Source organism: Ambystoma mexicanum, chromosome 12 (assembly GCF_040938575.1).
Source record: "Ambystoma mexicanum isolate Mex_15411 chromosome 12, UKY_AmexF1_1, whole genome shotgun sequence".
NCBI lineage: Eukaryota > Metazoa > Chordata > Amphibia > Caudata > Ambystomatidae > Ambystoma > Ambystoma mexicanum.
This window is the reverse complement of record NC_090936.1, coordinates 563,048,123-563,068,392: the sequence shown is the minus strand read 5'-3', so window position 1 is coordinate 563,068,392 and position 20,270 is coordinate 563,048,123. Positions and strand designations below refer to the sequence as shown.

The 20,270-nt window shown below is 48.5% G+C and overlaps 1 protein-coding gene across 2 annotated transcripts in view; it reads left to right on the top strand.

Moving 5' to 3' along the window:
- DTX4 (deltex E3 ubiquitin ligase 4) overlaps positions 1-20,270 on the top strand; it is a 289,906-nt gene that overhangs the window by 219,240 nt on the left and 50,396 nt on the right. For both annotated transcript variants that reach the window (XM_069628868.1, XM_069628867.1), the window contains exon 2: positions 10,073-10,796. In XM_069628868.1, coding sequence (XP_069484969.1) covers positions 10,132-10,796 — 665 coding nt within the window. In that variant the 5' untranslated portion in view covers positions 10,073-10,131. The remainder of the gene's footprint in view (positions 1-10,072; positions 10,797-20,270) is intronic.

Sequence of the window (20,270 nt, the reverse complement as noted above, 5' to 3'; positions counted from 1 at the left end):
TAAACCTGTTCCAGTGATCCCGTCAGGCTCCGCGCTGAGAGCTGGCACGAGGAAGCCGGCTTCTGCAAGAGCCTGGGGCTAAGTTTCAGAAATAAGTCTGGGACTGGTCGGATTTATTTACATTGTGTATTGGTTCAAAGTTTTGCTCCCAGTTGGCACCCTCTAATACATCAATACATTAAAAACAAATGTATTCGACCGTATGAGCAGCATATGTACAGAGGCGTAGACCAGTTACGGCCTGAGCGGGCAAGGCCCACCCAAAAATCTGTGAATGCCCACTCAGCAGCGCTACGTGGGCATTTACAGATGTTGGTGTCACCGCGGGGGTCCCAACTACATTAGCTTCAGGCACCACTTGTAAAACAATCCTGGCTAGGCCTCTGTGTATTTACCAATGAATGTATGGCAAATTCGCACAATAACTTTAAAAAAAAACATCTGCACAGTAACATTTAAAATAACTATGATAGTACTCAATTTATAAGTATGTGCCCCCACTGACTGCCCTCCGGGAGCAATGATAATTTTCAAGCGGACACCACTCCTAAAAGTAACAGATTCCCTAATACATGTTCTCTACGCAAAATCCATTAGCAGCTTATGTTTAACTGATGTGTCTTATAGCAATGTTACTGCTGTGTGCTGAGGCAGCCATCCTTGGCGAAGCCGTGGAAGGAAACTATACCAGTCTTTCATTTTGGTCAGCTTGTCACTGGGGCCCTTCAAAACCACAACCGAATGTGGCAAGAAGGGGAGCGTTTGGGGACGAAATAAAGCACGTTAGCCCGGGGGAGTGAAACTAATAAGCCAGTAGTTGTTGGTGGAACTATTGAACCCGCCCCCAAGGAAACCATCAGAGCCAAGGAGATGATGACCGGAAGAGTCAGACATGGATTCCGAGAGCCTGAGCAGCACGGTATTCCGAGCGCGTATCCAGCGCAGCATTGGGAAGAGCCATCGAAAGTTGAGGAGCAATTGACTCAGAATTTGAGCCAAGTAGGGAGCCCAGAACTGCTGAGGAGCAGAACTGGAGAATGCAAGCGGGTGAAGGACCTGAAGGGACTGCAAAGCAGGACCGAAGATCATTGGTGTTGATCAGGCGGGGGGGGGGGGGGGGGGGGCAAAGTCCAGTACGACAGACATGGTGGACTGTGAGTGCCGGGATAGCAAGCAAGGGATGCGTGCTAACCCCCACATTTGAAAGAGCAGATGGTTAAAAATGTGTACAATCATTAGGAATTTGTGGAAAGAAAGTCTAAATTACCAGGCCAAACCTAAATCCTCCATGAAAGAGAGCAAAACAAAAGCTTGACAAATCGTTATCAGCAGGGCGAAAAAGTCCAATTCCTCCGGTCAAGTCTGATTATTATTTAGTTCGTAATTTACTTTTTTTCATAAAAGACCAGTAGTCTGTGTTGTTGAAACCAGGCCAAGAACATGCGAATCCAAACTGATGCATGTTTGGAAACTGTCTCATCGAAGATCAAGTGTCATTGTTTTTGGTACCAAGTCTGACCGAAGACCAAGCGACTATTGTGACGCTCAAAAGGAAAGCATGTTGCAAAAGGGGTTCCCTTGACTGGGCGAGGGCAATTGATGTTGGAACAAAGTCTTCTTGAAGACCGGGACATTTTGTTAATGGAAATGCAGCCTCAACTGAAGACTGAGTCACAGCTACCTGAACTAATGCATACTGTGGAAAAGGTCTGGTTCAAGGACTAAGGGTCTTTGTTTTTGGAAATGGCCCCTTGCCAGAGAACAAAACCAGTCTCACATAATATGTTGGGGGGAATGTAATCTCCAGCCAAAGAGCATGAATCATCGAGACGGTCATGAGCAAGGGGCAAGCTCTTCCCAGGTCAAGAAGGGACAACAGGCTTTCCAGTGCAACTAGAGGATAAACTCGAGGGACAGAAAATTCCTCAAAAAACAAGAAGTCCTCATAGGGGAATGTGACGGGGAAACTGTGCGAGGCGGAAGGAGACTCCTGGATCCCAAGAAGAACGATGAATGAAGTGATGAGATGAGAGAAGACACCATTTGTAATCAATAATAATTTTGCATTTATATAGCGCTACAAACCCTCAGGCATCCAAGCGCTGCTTTTTATTACCCACGGTGTGTGGTGCTCATTTATCGACCTCGGAAGGATGGAAGGCTGAGTTTGGACCTGCCGGATTCGAAACCTACGTCAGCAGGCTCTGCACAAATATCAAAGCAAGTGCTTTACTCGCTGAGCTATCTGACCGACCTACAGTTCATGGCATTATTATTGAGTTCCGTTTGGGTTATTGTCCTGCAATTGTCGCAACAGACCCTCAGTGACGGAATGAAAACTTGTTAACCCTAAAGATGTTGCATGCATCCCGTAATGTACTGGGGAGGGCCATAATACATGTGGGCTATAGTTTACCTTCTGCTAGCCATACATGCACGGTCTGGTCCCTTTACCTGATGAGAACCATCTGCCAGTGAAACCTTTCACATCTAGTCTTGTCCAACTAACTTTCTAGAAAGTTGTAAATGCTTGGGACCTCGCATGAATATCTTTGTGTTCCCTTCTAGGGACTACGAAGCACGTTCGAATTACTTGAGGTCTAGTTTCACAGTTATACATGTGCATGTTACCTGATATCTCGTGAGGTCGAACTACAAGATTTCACAAATTTGAATTCCCGTCCATAGGACTTAACAAATATCCCTCCACCTACTGTTACTTTAACCAGCTCTGCATCAATAACGCATTGTTATGGATGCACGTTTCCCGCCCTCTAGTTTTCCTGCCCGAGGCGTCATGGGTGCCCTTTGTGGGCAGGGTTATGAGCGGTGATGGTCTCCTGTTCACCTGCCCCAGGGTGGATCTTTTAATTTGTCTTTGTGGCCATGTGTCAGGCGTATCCCTTCACACCCTGCATGTCTCCTGTTCACTGGCCTAAGGCTCTGGAGCAGGTTTCCGGCCTGTGGTGTCCCGTGTTTACCTTCCCCAAGGCTGCGATGCTCTGAGGGCCCTCTTTCTGGCACAGGGTTCCGCCCAGCACCTATAGTGGGCGCCATGTTAATCTGCATTATCATTCAAGGGACAGGAGAGGCCATCAATCTGTTGGCTTTCATTGGGCAATTAAAAAGGGGAGAGATGAAGGCTTTATAATTACTCGCGGGTTTGTAGGGTGTTAATACTGGGGAAACTTAAACACCTTTCAGTTATTTGAGGAGAGAGTTTGGAAAATTGCGGGAGACGTTTACGTACGTACCGTAGGAGCGGGGATGTTAAACAACCCAGGTAATACATGCAGCAGTAGGGGGCAAAAGTGGGGCGTTTAAACACGTCCGTGGTGTAAATGCAGTTTCAGAATTTTCACTGGCTGGCATTGTGCATTTAAATACCAGAATCTCTTAACAGTAAAAGACAGACCGGCAAATAATTAAAATGGCACTTGAATATTTTATTCTGAGGTCTGTATTGAATATCTGAAAATACACCGATGTTGAGCAGAAGAAGCTACAGTTGGAAATGGAAGGAGGAAGCCGGACACCTCCTCGGTGTACTATAGGGGGGCTGGTATACCACCAGGGGCGGCTGAAGATGGCACAGTTTGTGGGTGTTCATTTCATGGGTGGGTGGTAGGTCCCCTTGCCCAGAGCCAGCCTGAGCAACTGTAGGGGCGCCTAAATTCAAAACCCTCTGCATTGTCCACAATGCTTTCTGGGGACTGGGTCCAAAATAACTTCTGCTATCCCTCCGCAAATACCTCCCCTCTCGAGCTCTTCGCTCCTCTACCTCAAACTCAACGTCAGTCGTTTTTTCAAAGAAACGAGCTCAGGCTAGATCTGTCTTCGGCTGGGGCCTCCCTCTGGAACAGACTCCATGCCACTCTAAAACTTGAGGAGAACCATCTCCAGTTCCAGAAGCACCTCAAGCCCTTCCTCTTTGCCTCTGCCTTCGCCCCCCCCCCCCACTCTCCTGCTGATCTGTTCTCTCCTGGAACCGTGCACCTGGCCACCCTCTATCCTCCGGGCCCAGGTTCCTGCTCACCCTGCCACCCTCCCGCACTGCCTCTGGGCCACCAGGCCAGCCCTTGCACTGGGGTCTGTATCTGTACCCATACAGCCCCCCCCCCCTTTTTTTCCTGCACTTATCTGACCTACCCTGTTTGCTGCCTTAAACTCCACACTTGCCGGCTGCACTACCACTTTTGTTGCTTTTCATTATTTATTCTGGTCTCCTTTTGCTCCGCACTTTCCATTTCTCCCCCTTCCTTGCACTTTCCCCCTCCTTCTCCCCCATGCACTTGCACATTCTCAATGTCTCTGGGCCTAGTAAGATCGTTGTTTTGTTCTCCCGTTTCCCCTCCCTTGCCTTGTTGTGCTCTGAAACACTTGTGTATTAGCGTGATAGAAATACAATATCAATTCAATTCAATTGCATTGGAAAGAGAGAGAGAGAAATAAATGGAGGGACAGGGCTAGTGGCTTAGAGGAGGATGTATTGGGCTGTGCACATAACACGCAGTCAGCTGAGTGGCTAAACGTCCACTGAAAACCCATTTAGCTCTTCATAAGCCAGGCGCTAATGTGGTGAAAATGTCAAAGATGCTGGATGCTGCAAGGGCCGAGGGAGGTGGCGGCTTGCTGGTGCTAGCAACGCCAGCCTCTAATATTAATGTCCTGACAAAGGAGTATGCGCTACTTTGCTACTAAATCTAATCTCGGCCCGCTTGCAAGCTTTATTGAATGCTCCTCTGGCCCGGATAAGCGCAGGTTGTGCATGCCTATTGCATGACTGGAGAAGTATTGGGAGGAGCTGGATTGTGGGGTAACCTGGCTCACCGTGCCACGTCGAAGCCACTGTTGTACTTCTCTGCATTCGTCGATGCCAGAATAACAGATGTAACGTGAAAGGCACAGGCGATTATTTGGGACCCGCTGATGCGATGCACGGCCGTTACTGCCCCCATTAAACTGCGTGGAACTCTGGAGCTGCATTGCTGCTCAGTTTCCGAATTTAGCACATTTTGCAAATTTGCAAGACCCCATCTCTCTGGAATTATGCCCGATTTATATTTAGTTGTGTATAAAAGCTTACATGGTCAACCATATTGCAAGTATGTTTTGCTCTATGGCAAGACTTCCAACACGGTGGCAGCAGCCCGGAGGCCCACTTTAAATGACGGCTTGAAAGGCCCTGGCGCCGTCCCTCGACGACGTGATGAGGATAGACGGGCCATGTGTGTAAAAGTCGGGCTCTGACCAGCCTTATCTTCACCCAGCTTCGGAGAGGCTTCTTTGTGTGTTTGTTTCTGCGTGGAGTGGTGGGAGAGAGGGAGGGGGCGCGGCAGCGTTGGCTGTGGCTGGCAGTGTCGCGCGGTAGATGGTTGGCCGGCCGCTGAATGGGGTTTTGTCCCCAACCCTCTGTTCCCAGAGCCGCTTCTCCCAATCCATGAATGATGGATTGTGCGTTTCGCTGGCTGGGGGCTTGTCCTTGCGGGTCATTAAGTGGGCTTCCCTAATGTGAGGTCCTGACCTCCTTTTTGAAAGGCGTTCAATTCATTACCTATTGTCCCTACTCTCTCCTTTTGTGACGAAGAGCGCGCTACCTTCGCCGCCCACCCCGCCCTGGGGAGCGGAGACTTTCCCAGGGAGGGGGCGGATGGGACGAGTTTGTGTCTGCGTTTCCCTCAGGCTCTCTCTCCCATGGTCGTCTCCAGCGAGTCCCCCAAGCGATGGGCTGGGATTTTTCATCAAACCGGCGAGGGAGCTCAGTGAGTCTAGCCCCTGCTACAGGTCGAATCCCACAAGTGCCCCTTTCCTTTCGTAGGTCCATGGTTGTTCAAAATGTACACCATCGCGCTGCGTAATAACACCTGTTAAAGCGACTACATCTTCAGCCAGTTCAGTTTTTAGGTCACGTCGCTTTGCATGATGGTACATTTTACTTTTTTCATTTCCTGACCTCGGTATCTAGTGGAACTTGTCATGCTAGAATATAAAGGCGTTGGCGTTTAACAACCAGGGCTTCGCGTGTCCTATTCATTAAGGAAACGAAGATCCTTTAAAAAAAGAAGCGACTGGGCTTTTCATATCTAGATGTCTTGTCTTCGTGCCGCTGGAGACCCCTCTCTGGCATAGATGATTACTGACATTTGTCGACGCTTCGGCTACCTTGCAGGCCCGGTGGGGCTGGAGCACGGACAGAAGCACTCAGTGTTCTACTACCGGCTACGGGGTCCACCGGTGGGCGGTTGTATGGCACTGCCACGGTCTGTGCCCCTGTCTCAACTCCACCCTCTGCCTTTGCCATTTTAAGTGCCTCTAAACGCATATTATTTACTGCCTAATTTGTCCCGAGTGAAAACCTTAGCACGAATATTAAAGTACCTGGGCTTTCTTGCACATTCAATGCTCAATTTACGTGCCTGCTGGGCCTAGAGACCCAAGCTACTCCTCACTGATGAGCCCCAACATGGGTGAAACATGTCTGGGGATGCTTGTGGTCTAGTGCAAGAAGGGATGTGGCCTAGCAGTTCGGGCTGGACTGCCCCTTTTGGGGTGGGGCCAAGCCTGATTTGCATATGATCTTTCCCCTTCTGGAATGGCTTGGCAGGCAAAGAACGATGGTCTCCAGGGTTGCCCAGAGCATTGCCAGTGGTTAATATTCATTCTAAACCTTCCAGCCACCACCTCTTTGTTTTTGGGGTGTATGGCACTGCCACGGTCTGTGCCCCTGTCTCAACTCCACCCTCTGCCTTTGCCATTTTAAGTGCCTCTGAACGCATATTATTTACTGTCTAATTTTGTCCCGAGTGAAAACTTTAGCACGAATGTAAAAGTACCTGGGCTCTCTGGCACATTCAATGCTCAATTTACTGTTATAACCTTGATCCTGTGAGCATTTGCAGATGTCACCCCTAAGGGCTCAGGGGTTTCATCCAGAACATTTGGGGGACGCAGCAGCTGCAAACACAATAGAAATTAATACTTGGACACCCTCTGTCTTCGTTAGGGTTTTCATTTTTTTTAAGTCACCTTTTTGGGACTTTTAAAAAAAACAAACCTATTTCAACAGTTCTTCTTAGACTTCATTAACGCTGGCATCCTGAGCAAAGGCAAGTGCCTCACCTGTTTGTGCCTGTCGGGGCCTGAGAGGGCAAAGGGCCACACACGCTATCCTGCATTTCACTTACAAAGTAGTCTCTACAGAACTACTCATTGGAAGACCTGACCAGGTGTCTCCTCCCTCCGTAGTCGAACGGCCAAGCCCCCTGGGCAGTCCCGTCAAGCTACCCTAGTCAATCTCATCAATATCGCGCTTGCTGCATCCAACACGTACAGACCACACGTACACACCCCCTCATGCTTGCTCGCCAATCGCTCATGCTGCAGAGATCACCAACCTCACGTCAACAACATTGATGCCTTCCTCAACAAAACATGGTTTACACCTCTCATCCCCCATGTTTTTTTGACATCCCCTCTGCCCCGCAGATACTGCATCCAACTTGCTCACTGGCCAGGAAGGGCAGGAGGCAGAGTGACCATCATCCAAAGGAGTGATTGGCCATGCTCCATCTTCACTTGCTTGATGCGTCTATTGATATCACAAGTAATCCATTGTGTTCAACCTCATCTACAGACCACCTCACAGGAGTAACTTCAATTGAGGACATCACCAACTTACTACTCTCCCTTGCCAAATTTGCACGCACTGTCTTCCTGGGTGATTTTAATGTCTCCCAAGTCTCACACTGACAACCACACTCGAACCACACTTTTTGGTCTGACCAGATCCAGATGAATGGACCTTAAACTGTGCTCTTCCCTACGCACAACAAATTCAACAACCTAGTCTTTATATCATCCTCCCTCCTCATCTGTGCAGAAATTATCCTACTCGACTGTTCTGACCACAATGTCATCCCACTGTTGATCACCTATTTGACACGGCTAAACAGCCCCTCACTCAGCACCGCTTAATCAAAACCTTCCTGATCAGTGAGCTCAGAGCAAACTTTGCAGGCTTTCCCGCCACCAGTAGTCACTCTGTCCTCCTGGTGCTATCCAACACCTGTGCTATGAAACTAGTTGATACTCCTGCCTTCCAAAAAAAAAAAAAACAGGCATGCTACAATCTCTTGTGTAGTACCCACCATACAAGAATAGGAGTCCTTCTAGGAAGGGAACTGGAATAGAAATATCCAACAAACCATACATTCATAACCATGTAACAATGAGGCATGCAGAAAATACATGGGCAGGACACCCTTTGGTATAAAGACATGCTATTCCACTCCAAACTCCCCTCCAACAAATGCTCAATGAGCGCCCTAGAGAAAGAATATCACAAAAACCATAATCCTAGACCTCTCCCAAACCTCAAATCCCTCTGTGCCAACCATAGGATTTGGATCACAGAGGCCAAATCTGCTCACTACTCCACCACCATTGCGGCAGCCTCTAACGGGGGCAAAACCAGCTTCAAAGTAGAAGAGCATTATATCAAATCCTCACCCGACCACCATGGTGCAGGAAGTCAGGAAAGAATTTGGCGGAATTAACAGCTTTTTCTAAGAACAAATATACAATATTCAATATCCTTGAATCAACCCCCTCCTGTGTTGGGCCCTGCTTCACCCTGCCCCGATCACTGTAGCTCTGGACATAATTCTCTTAACCGAACCTCCTAAAAATGCGTGCCTCCCTCCTACCTACCTTCTTCTCTGACAATACCTTCCTGGCCTCCATCATTGAACTATTGATGGGTCCGGTGTGTAACGCACTCCTCAGCATCATGAATTCTTAACTCACTGAAGGGTCTTTCCTGGACCCCCTCAAGACTGGTCTCATGAACTGTTTTGCAAAAACCAACCTTAGTCACAGATGACCTGACCAACTTCTGGCCCATCGGAAAGCTCCCATTTATCGGCTAAATCTTGAAAAAAGTAGTCCCTATGCAACTACTTGCCAGAAACTAACTACACCTCCTAAAAGACTATCAGTCGGGGTTCTGCCCCAAGTGTAGCATCAAGGCAGTCCCCATCTGGGCAGTGAGGATGCCCTCCAAATCATTGATCAAGGCGACTCATGCCTCCTCATCCTCCTTTACCTCTCTGCTTCATTTGACACAGTCAACTTCTGCATCCTCCTGTTTCTTCCGCCTCTACAGGACTCTGGCAGACACCAGGCCACCCAGATGATCAAATATGTTCCAACTGCCTTCCAGTTATCTGCAGAATCCCCCAAGGCCCCCTCCTCTCACTGATACTTTTTAACCTTTACATGAAGCTTCTGGGCAAACGCCTCAAAGATCCTGAACGAGTCCTCCACCAATACGCAGAGGATGCTCGTTTGAGAGTAAAAGTCCACAGGACGTCAGTTGTCTCCGCTATTACCTAGCCATCATCCAGTCCTGGATGTTGACTGCCTACCTCGGAACTGATCCATCCAATACCGAATTTGTCCTCTTCAGTCCTCCCGCTAAACAACTCACCCAGCAATGGCTTGGCGAAATGAGCCTAAAAGGATTTGATCATCAACTCTCGTAGGCTTGGTTATCTACTGCTGCCCGTCCTTCCAGATAGACTTGGCCAAGAAGGTCTGTGTCTTCATGTAGGGGCTTAGGCCCATTGCTTTCTCAGGACAGTCCCAGGCTCTGGATGTGTGGATTTTTTTGCCTTGATTCCCTTGTCCTCTTGATCCAGGTTCATGTGTAGCTATCCCATACAGCATTGTCCATTTTCCCCACCCATTCCTTGTTCTTTCTTGCACTGTATCCTTCTAGTTCTGGGATTACTCTGGCAATGGAAAGTAGACACTGCGTCTCTGCTTTTCAACTGGCCTCAGGATGAGGTCATTACTTGCTGAGTAGATGCAAATGGTCCATCACAGTGTAACTTGGTGTTCTTCATTCTCCATGAATGGTGTGTACATATTCATGATTATTTTCTACAGAAAGGTACCATGCTATGCCATCTCCTTGGGTACTGTGTGTACCAGTGTGTTGTAGGGATTTCTTAACCATGTTTCTGCTCTAAACTATAACACAAGCTGTCCCTTCTTTTCTTCCTTGTTCCAGGTACGATCCGCCCTGTACGGCGCAGCTACTATGACCCAGCGTCCGCGCCTGCCAAAGGCATGGTATGGGAGTGGGAAAATGACAATGGCTCCTGGACCCCCTATGACATGGAGATTGCAATCACCATCCAGAGAGCCTATGAGAAGCAGCACACGTGGATTGACTTGACACCCATCGGCTTCTGCTATGTCATCGACTTTACCTCCATGGCGCAGGTCAACCGCCAGACACAGCGAAACCGACGTATCAGGCGCCGGCAGGACCTTGTCTACCCACTTGTGAGTGGTACTCTGCCCAAGTCGCAGTCGTGGCCCACCAGCCCCGGTACGGGTGGGCAGGCTGCTCCCACACAGCCACCACAGCCCTGCACATGCCCACAATGCCTTCTAGTGATGAGTGTGAAGAAATCCACAGCGGGGAACTCAAGCGCTAGCACTGCCAGTGCTGGGCAGCTGGGTCGCCGGCCTATTTCTGTGGCAAGAACGCTTTCTGCAAGCAAGGGACAAGCAGGCTCGGCCATCACCGTCACAAGCCCCACAAAGACTCTGGCGAATCAAGTGAGCCGGAGGCAGGCGGCTAGCACGCCGGCCCTAGCGTCGTCTGCCATGAACACTATCCCGCGAGGTGCAAATGGGGAGAAGGGCCGTGGCAGCCTTGGCACGCTGAACAGGACTAACATGCAGCGGATAGCCATGGCCCAGTCCCGAGCACTCATTGCCTCAGGGTGAGTAAACTGCTCACTTTTTGGAATTATTTGCAGTTTGAAATGGTTGAATTGGCGGGTTGGTGGAACATTGGATCTGTGTGGTAGGTACCCCTTCTTTGTTGTCATTCTGGGCAGGGGCTTGGCATTCCTGATTTGCTGAGCACCTTAGGGTACATCCTGAAATGTTGCAATGGCTGCAGCAAGACTTTCTTTGTTTGGGGCACAGTCGAGATAGTAGTAATTACGGGTTTATGAAGTTGGGGTTTGTTGGCAGATTTCCCCGGGGCCTGGAGCAGCGGGTTAGGCTCAGAGTATATTTGGTGAACCCTTTTTTGTGAAGGCCTTGTGCTGGAATTCCAGGGTTGCTACGAAGTTGGAACTGCATTGTCAGAGCTGTGCACAGGGTTTAGTACAAAAAGGGGAGCACATTGGTACCCTGTTATTTTCTGCTCATCAAATCGCCATTTCTGGTCCTGCAAAGGTATGTGTATGGACCTACTGCTGGTCAGGACTTGGGTGCAGGAAGTTGTGTGGTAGCAGTCCTGGAAAAAACATTGACTTGGGTTCAGGATGTGCCTGCCTTTGTCTGGTCGTTGCTGTATTGCAACAGAAAAGGGCACTGCCGGTCATAATTGAGTGCAGTGGCAGAGCTCCTTGTACCTTTTCAAGTCAAATCATTTATTTCGGATTTCTCCATTAACAATAAAATCAGACCATAATGATTATAAATAAACAAAATTCAATTCAAATCGTCACCCTCCACCCACAATAAATAAAACCGACACAAGGGTCGGCTCCAATGTCCGTCAAGTACTCAAGGCCCCCATTATCCTGAATCGTGCATGAAATAGAGTTGCAACTTTACGACTCTGCTTCTAAATTCTGCTGTTGTATAACAATTGGGTGTCCTCAGAATTCAGTATAGCCATCATAGCCCCCTTGACAGACCTAATGTGATGACCTTGGAAGTATGGTTTTAACTATTTTTTACTCTCCTTATGATTTTGCAGGCAGATCGGAAGAAAATGAGCCAGGTCCTCATCCGCCCCATGTGCCATTGGTATTTGCATAACCCATTCAACCAGCCCGTCCTTGTAAAAGGGGGAAGTAAATTTAGGTGGGACAGGATTAGCAACCTCATACCTGCCTGTGAATTTAACTTGACGATAGGTCCCGGACCCTTCTTAAAATGTTTCAGGACTGTGTACAATGCGAAAAGGGTAGAGATTTCGTTTTTATTACATCTAACTCCAAGGCCTTTTTACTAGTCCAGGTTTGAATGTTTGCCAGGACTTGCTTCAAGGTGCATTTGACTGGGTTATTCCCTGATGCTAGAAAAAACAAACAAGTTCCCAATTTGGGAACTCGCGTCCCCTGCACACTTTTGTATGTCTGGAATACCAGACGAACAATTCATAATTTTGAATAAGTCATATTTAAGAAAATTACATCTATTAGAAAAAGAACACTTTTGTAATAATGATCGTTCAGTCAATTTTGATCACAAGAATAAATCTTCGTTTTATTCATGATGGTGGAGCTGTGGAGGGCCCAGCGCGTTTCGAGTGGTAACACTCTTCATCAGGTGCAAGAACACATTCTGGAAAACAATATATATATACAATATTTACATTCAAAAAGTTTTACATTCAACAAAATTTTGAAAAAACAGTTTTATACAAAACAGCCTCAAGTGAAACATACCCGTGTACTATAAGATATTATCTTCAAAAAACCTCAGTTAAAGACTCAAGACCAACATCAGTGTAATAGGGAAATTCAATCCCATTAGAACAGAGTTAGTAAATGCCAAAATGCACGACTAGTGCGGTGAAGTAGAGTTTACTAGTGTAATTGTCTCGAAGTCCAGAACTGAAAAGTCAGTCACTGTAGTGTCGCCAAAACCTACCTCTGTCCCTAACATTAATAACCTAATGTAATTATCGTTATAATTGTTCTCTTATAACATGCTTAATACCGGGCACCAATTTCTAAGCGCAAACCCAGGATTCGAACCTGTGTTGCTATGTGCTGTCTTGCTCCCAAGACCAATGTGTTTCCCCTGAGCTATCCTCCTGGCTTAGTAACTGTGCAAGGATGATCTCATCTCAAAGTTAAAGTGCCCGCTTTGGTTTCAACCAACACAAAAGTTTCCAGTCTGTCTGGTAGCAAAAAGTGATGAGAAAACAAGCGTTCAGAAAATCAGGATTAAAATGCTGGAGTAGTGTTGCTTTCCCCTAGATTTCTTTGTAACTTATTTTGCTTCTGAGCCCCTTTTTGCCCTTGTGGTAAAATGTCACTGGGCCATTCACAAATGCAACCTTCTTGGCTTCATAGTTCTTTATCCCACCAACTTGGCACACTCCGCTACCAAGCATAGGATTCCTTTTTCAAGTTCAGGGTTCTTGACCCTCTTATTCTCAACCTCTCATGTGGGTGCGGGTCCCGGACTTGCAACACTTTGTATGGCTTTGTTCACTCTCTTGCCAAGCTAGTGTCCTCTCATGGACTGTCTCTCTTTCCCTCACAGGGTCCCAGACCCTCTTAATCTTCGTGACTTTAAACTTTGGTTTCTCATATAGGTGTGGGCCCCAGACTCGCAAGTGTAGCACAATGTCTGCTTGGTTTACATCCCTGCCAAGCATACACCTGTCCCTTGTGCACTTCTTTTATCCTCAAGGGGCCAGACCCTCGTCATCTTGACTTCTCATTTGGCTGCCTGTCCCAGACTCGCACTGTCACTTCATTTCTTCTTGGTTCGCTTTCCTGCCAAGCATGCAACTCTTCCCGGTTTGTTACTTTGACATTCAGGGTCCCAGATCCACTTGTGTTCAACTTCTTATGTTTCAGGGTGGCAGAGCCTCTCCTTCCAGTCTCTATGTCCACCCTGTTTCTCCCCGGACCTCTTGGGTAACCTGTGCACCGGTTTGTTTCTACGGTGCAGGTATCGGCATTTCCCATGCAGTTGCGTCCCTTCTCGAGGCTCCAGTAGCCATCAGGTAGCTGACTTGGCCGGCAGCAGCTCTGTAGACTTAAGATGCTTCACTGCTTCCATTTATGCAGGAAAAAGGGAAACTTTCCAGGAGAGCGCTCCAGACCTTTGAAAAGTTTGCTTCCCACGTATGTCCTCTTTTCATAGATGGGTTTCCCGGGAGGTCCTGAGGTGGGGTTCCTGGGAGGCCCTGGGGATGGTGGGTGTCGAGCGGTCTCTCTCCCTCTCCTACTACAACTGCCTCCTTGGCAGAGTGAACTCTGAATGGGCCCCTGAGTAGGGTGACCAGATCTTAAAAATACGAAAAGGGGACGGCCCACTAGCAAACAGGTAGGACTACTGTTTGATAGTGGTTGCCTTGACTACGCTTGAGGGGCAGGGAAGGAGGGGTGTACAAGTCATTGTTCCCGTGGATATAAACTGCTTGGTTTTTCGTAGTGTAAGAATGTTAAAACCAAAGGAGCTCTTGCTGCGATTGCTATTTCAGCCTGTGAAGTTCTTTCCAAGGTAGTTTTATTGGCGCATTCATTTAATTCAGGTGGCTGTTAATTGAAAGGTTGGGGTGTGGGAGGGGGGAGAGATCACTGCTGTGTGGTTTACGTGTTACTATAAAGTGGCCAAAAGATCATTTATCTTATAATTGATGGTATACGAGCAAGATGGTGTTATCTGTGGCAGTGGTGTCCCATCCCCGAGTTTTAAATAAAATAATAAAAAAAACATCTCGGGTAGAGGGCCCAATTCTGGGAATACTGGGATGTCTGGTCACCCAGCCCCTGAAGTTTTTGGAAGACCTGCTCTTTAAGCAGAAAGCTGCAGGTTTCAATGGGCTCCAAGTCTGCAGCGAAGGACACACGTGGAATGAGGCATGGGTCAGGTATTCGCGATAAGTCCTGATAGAAACCCCACATGTACAAACTAGTGGGTGGCAAATGTTTATCTAGTTAGCCGTATCTTCCGCTAACCTGCTTAAGTCATTTATAACGCGCCTGTATGCAAGTGTTTCTTGGCGCGAGTTTGCCGGTTGCAGGGGAACCGGGAAAGGGTCCTGTCTAGTCAATATTTGCTGGCCTGTATTTTTGGCACGAAGTCCCTTTGCTGCCACGCCACATGAACGTATTATTAAGCCAGCTAGCAACCGCATCCTGTAGACCTTTTTTTATAACTAGTCGAGAGAAAGAGAGGAGGATAAATAAAGATGGGGGGTTTTCGACGTGGGCAGAATATCCCCGGGCCCTTGGAGGGATTGTGCCCTGGTATCTACACCCCCCACTCCTGGCGAGATATCACTCCAGCACACCTAGGGGTGGAGGGATACGTGCTGCCCTGTCGGAATGACTAGAGTGCATTACCTGTATTGTTTTTCTTTCCATTGATCATTCCTGTTCCCACTGCTCGCGGTGCTCCCAGCGGAAAGGGCCTCTTCCGTGTAATGCAGCGTTTCCGCTTGAGATGCACTGCTTAATTTCGAATAGCGGGGTTCCCCCATCCTTCGGATGCAATGCCCCCGCCTACGTATCGGGGTGTACCCTCCATGAAAAGGCACCAACTCCATTGGATGCAGCATACCTGCTTTGGGGTTTTGTGCCTCCCAGTCCCCCCCCCAACCCTCACCAGTGTTGCTCTTCCTTGATTTATTTGACATTTGTAGAGCGCACCGAACCCGTGGGTATCTGGGTGCTGGACAGGCAAGTGTTAAGCATGAGCATAGTAGAAAATATAGTTATATTTACAAGTTTACAATATGTACATGATATTATGTATATTCATAAGTGTGTACATGGTATACAGTATATGTGGCATATACTTTAATGGCAACTTCACCCTTCCTGGGAGAGGTGTTTACTGTTATGGGTGTTGAGGCCATTCAAGTAGGATCCCAATTCCTTAAAGTACGACGTGCCGTGTACCTGCTTATGGGCGTGGCACTTCTCATTGGGCCTTGGTTCTTCCCTTTTTGGGCATGGTGCCACCTCAGGAAAAAAAAATCCCTCTAATTGGTGTTGCTCTGTCCCCCAGATGCCACCTGTATGATAGAAAAACTGTTTCGGAACACGGTACCGGACTAGGAAAGTGGTGTCCAAGAGACATATGGTAAGCACAAAAGTGATGGGTGGAAGGTTTTGAATGAATCTGAACCACTGGCATTGCTCTGGGCAACCTTCCACACCACCATTTTTTAGCCCGTCTGCACCATTGCAAAAGGGGTCCAGCCATATGCAAATCAGTCAGGTACTGCCACCAATGGTAGCAGCCCAGCCCGAACTGCTAGGCCAGGTCCCCTCTGCACGGAAACACAAGCAACCCCAGACATGTTTCGGCCTTGTTGGGCCTCCTCAGTGAGGTGCAGCTTGGTTCCCTATGGTGCAGCGAGCAAGGGACCCACGTCTGGGCATACCCTCTCCCACATAGTGAGACAAACAGTAAGCACAAAAGTGATGGGTGGAAGGTTTTGAATGAATCTGAACCACTGGCATTGCTCTGGGCAACCTTCCACACCACCATTTTTTAGCCCGTCTGCACCATTGCACGGGTATGCCCAGACGTGGGTCCCGAGTCTGCCGGGCCTAGAGACCCAAGCTACTCCTCACTGATGACGCCCAACAAGGCTGAAACATGTCTGGGGATGCTTGTGGTCTCGTGCAGAAGGGATGTGACCTAGCAGTTCGGGCTGGACTGCCCCTTTTGGGGTAGGACCAAGCCTGATTTGCATATGGTTTTTCCCCTTATGTAATGGCTTGGCAGGCTGAAAAACGATGGTCTGGAGGGTTGCCCAGAGCTTTGCCCGTGGTTATGATTAATTCAAAACCTTCCAGCCATCACCTTTCTGTTTTTACAAGAGACATATGGTAGCACAAGCCAAGGAGTGTGACTAAGCTGTCATCTGGTAATCCCTGGGCTTTGTGGCGCTGCGTGCCCGCCTCCTGTTGACTTTGGAGCTCACAGAGCGAAAGGGACGCTGGGACCGTATGTCGCGCCCAAATGCCCCAGTGCCCTCCTCTGTGACCCATGCAGGAGAATTTCCCATGGAGTGGAGGAGCAGACGCCTCCCCTTGCGCAGTCCCGCTGCCGAAAACAAAAGCTCCTGTGAAGCTTGGACCCCAACCCAACACCACAAAAGCTCTTTTCTTCAGAGGCCAAAGAAAGGGAATGCGACTTAAAGCGGTTTCTAATTGTCTGTTCTCCAGCCTCGCCAGGTCCTGCAGCAGCCCGTAGTCTGTCACCACAGCAACTATTATGGGGGCCATAGCAGTCATTGGTGTGGTGGGTCCTAGAAATTCCTGGGGGATATGGATGGCTGGGGGGGGGGCTTTGCAGCATAGGGGTGGGTGAGGGGGGGTCTGAGGGAGCCAGGATGCAAGAGCAAGAGAGAGAGGAGGGTTCAGTGTCCGCCTCAAACCGCTGTCTGGCTCCACAGCAACCATTGTTGACATAGCCGGGACTGGCAATGAGTTCACCGAGTAGGATTTAATGGAAAGTGCAGTTGCTAGGGGGTTGAATACTACCGTGGGGGTGGCAAAGAAGACTGGCGGGTGGGCTCGGGGGGGTGGGGGGTAAAAGGGAATGACGGTCCAGGGTCTGCAGCAGGCTGCAGCCTATGAGCCAGCAACTGATGTGGGAGCACCACTGCTACCTTGCTGAATGGTGGGCCTGAGAAAGAGGGTGGGTGGGAAGAGATGGAAGCAAATGGTGCTATGTAAGTGATTTCAAATGTGACACATGAGGCCCAGAGCCAACTTCAGCCTCTTGGCACAGAATATTTGCTCCCAGCGAGGAAGCTGAACAAGGACCACCAACCAGAACTCCGGTCAGCCGAGTGCGGTGTCCTTTGGTAGAGAGCCTGTGGCGGTGCAGTGATGCGCTGTCGTGCCGACAAACCACTGCAAGACCATACCAATGACAGCTGTCTGAAATGCTAACTTTTTTTTTTTTATTAATTAAATGGATACGGAACCTGTGCTCTTGAATACATCTCCAGCCCTGTTGGTAAAGGACTGTTTTAAAGGAGCCACGTTGCAGGTGGTCAGGCGGGCAATTGTCCATGTGGTGTCCACTACCCGCGAGGGCAAGCTGGGCGGGCCAGAGAGTTGCCTCCTTATGGTAGATTAGTTGCAGTGATCTCTATGCACAAGTGCCGGGGCTTTGCCATCCCGCAATGTGACATTCTGTATCGAGCTAATATTTGGGTCTGTATTCTGTGCCTCGGTCTTAGTTTGCAGATGGTGGCAGGCTCATTTGTCTGTCAACATCACCAAAAATATCTCTTGCCTGCGTGTGGGACGAGTCTATATTAATTAGGTGGCTAATAGGAGTGATCTGTCTCCTTTGCACTACACGTTATCACACTGTGGCAAAAGCGTGTAACACGGAAGATCTCGAGTGTCGGCGTTGCTGGCTGCAAATCCAGTGTTTTAGGTACTATACCTGGTTCTGGGGACTAATCTACTGCCTGCTTCTGTCGAGCAGGTACATTGTCGCGGATGTGCCGAGTTACAGTAAGAAAGATGGGAACCTCCCACCCAACTGAATGGCGGCCATCTTGCTGGAAGTCATTGGGGCGGGAAGAAATCTTGTGGCCAACCATTGGAAGTGACGAGTGCCTCGTTATCTTTTCTTACTTGAGGGACAGCCAAGACATTTGTATCCGAGGTCATGCCCAGCTTTGGAGATGGTTCTTGGAATGTGGGCCCTGGCTCGCTGCATGGGTGTTTCCCCAGCACTTGCCAGACCGCAACATTGCGGAGGTAGTTCTAAATTACCAGGGTAAAGATAAACCGGACTGAAATCGTGACCAATGGGCAGTCGTTTCTGTTGCCTGCTGGGAGGTGGCCGTTAAATGGTTAACACGAGTCTAGCAATGGAGACAAACTGACAAGCCGTTTGAGTAGCACGAGGGGCTGCAGGGGAAGGTGTCTGATTGTGGTAGGAGGGGTGCGTGTGTAATCATTGGGCGTGAATCAAACGAATGTTCGAGAAAAGGGACTGAAAACTGTGATCCCATCAATTTTCTGTGATGGGACGATTATTGCATGGTACTAGTCAGTACATAGTTGTGTAATTTGCTCAAAATGTGCTTTAGTAATGCCTAGAACTGGCTTCTTTGCCAGATTTTATTTTTGAATTTACTGCTCTGTAAAGGAGGAGGGTAATCAGGTGATGCCCAGCTGAATGATGGAAGTGGCAGAGCCAGGGAATTGGCAGAGTAAGGATAGAAGCGGTGAACTCGGAGTAGGCAGGAGAGGAACGGATAATCTATTCCCCAAGGGTCATGGCTGCCTTGCCACCTGATGGATGAGATTGGGCAAACCGTGCTTGGTGCTGTGAGGAAATCTCCTCGTGGTAGCAAGTCTTAGCCATCTACACCCACCCAGATCAGGAGACTTGACTGCACTCATTGAGGATTTCCAAGTCTTCTGTCGTCCAGGGAGACACAACCCACGTGTACACACGCTGTACCGTCGTTTCATCGACAGTCATTTTTAGGACTGGCCTTTTTACTAGTGCCCAATTACGAACAAAGTCATCGCCATTTTGGGGGGGGGGGCGGCAGAAAAGGAAGGGGTTGAAGGGGTCGGGAATAGTTAAAAATAGGGGGGCACAGGTGGCGGCTTTAGGGGGAACCCCCCACATTTTTAATTTTGATGACTTTTTTCATAATAGTGTACTCGTAAATAAGGCAGTCGTAGAAATGACATAGAACCGTGTGTGCGCACCACTTACACACACACACACACGCACCCCTTAGGTTAGGAGATGTGGATATGGGTGACCTATTCTACTGCCTTTGAAAGTATGGGGAGGAGGATTCACATTGTGCCCACACCGATCTGCCACAATGACCAAGCTGCTGCATGCAGAAGAGAAAGTATCTCAACTGGATGATGGCAACTCAAGTCTGTCTCAATATTGCAGTACCTTTTATAGATGTCAAGTGTATTGAAACCCAAAGGATAAAAAGCGGTTCTGAAACCCATGGGTATTACAGGAAATAGACGGTATCATGAAATGAGTTCCTATCCTAATCCAACGACAGTCGTTCAAACTGACATTAAAACCTAGTTTGTGGAATGGTCACTATGTTGACGACCGTCTGGGATTATGCAGTAAAATTGCGGAACCAGAGCTGTCGAAAGTTATACTTTATGAGCCCTAAAACATTTACAAACTGTGAATGTAAGACTGTGTCAACGAAATTGTACAAAGAAGGTTAACGAGGTGAAAAGAAAGTCCCCTATTTTGGGCGGAGCTGCTTCAGGGCCATCTGCTGTCTTTCTGGGCAGTAAAGGGATCGGGCCTTTGGCTCCCTTCTAGGGCAAGAAATACCCACACCTGCCATGTAAGTGGCCCCAGAAGCCCACCCTGACCCAAATGCAGAGCACTTAGCAAGCACACCTGCGTCCTCCAGTCTGGCCATGATGGTCAACTACAGTTGTCCCTGAGTACAGACGAATAGTAAGCCCAGAAGGCAGAACAGTGGTAAATAAAAGATGGTCAGATGG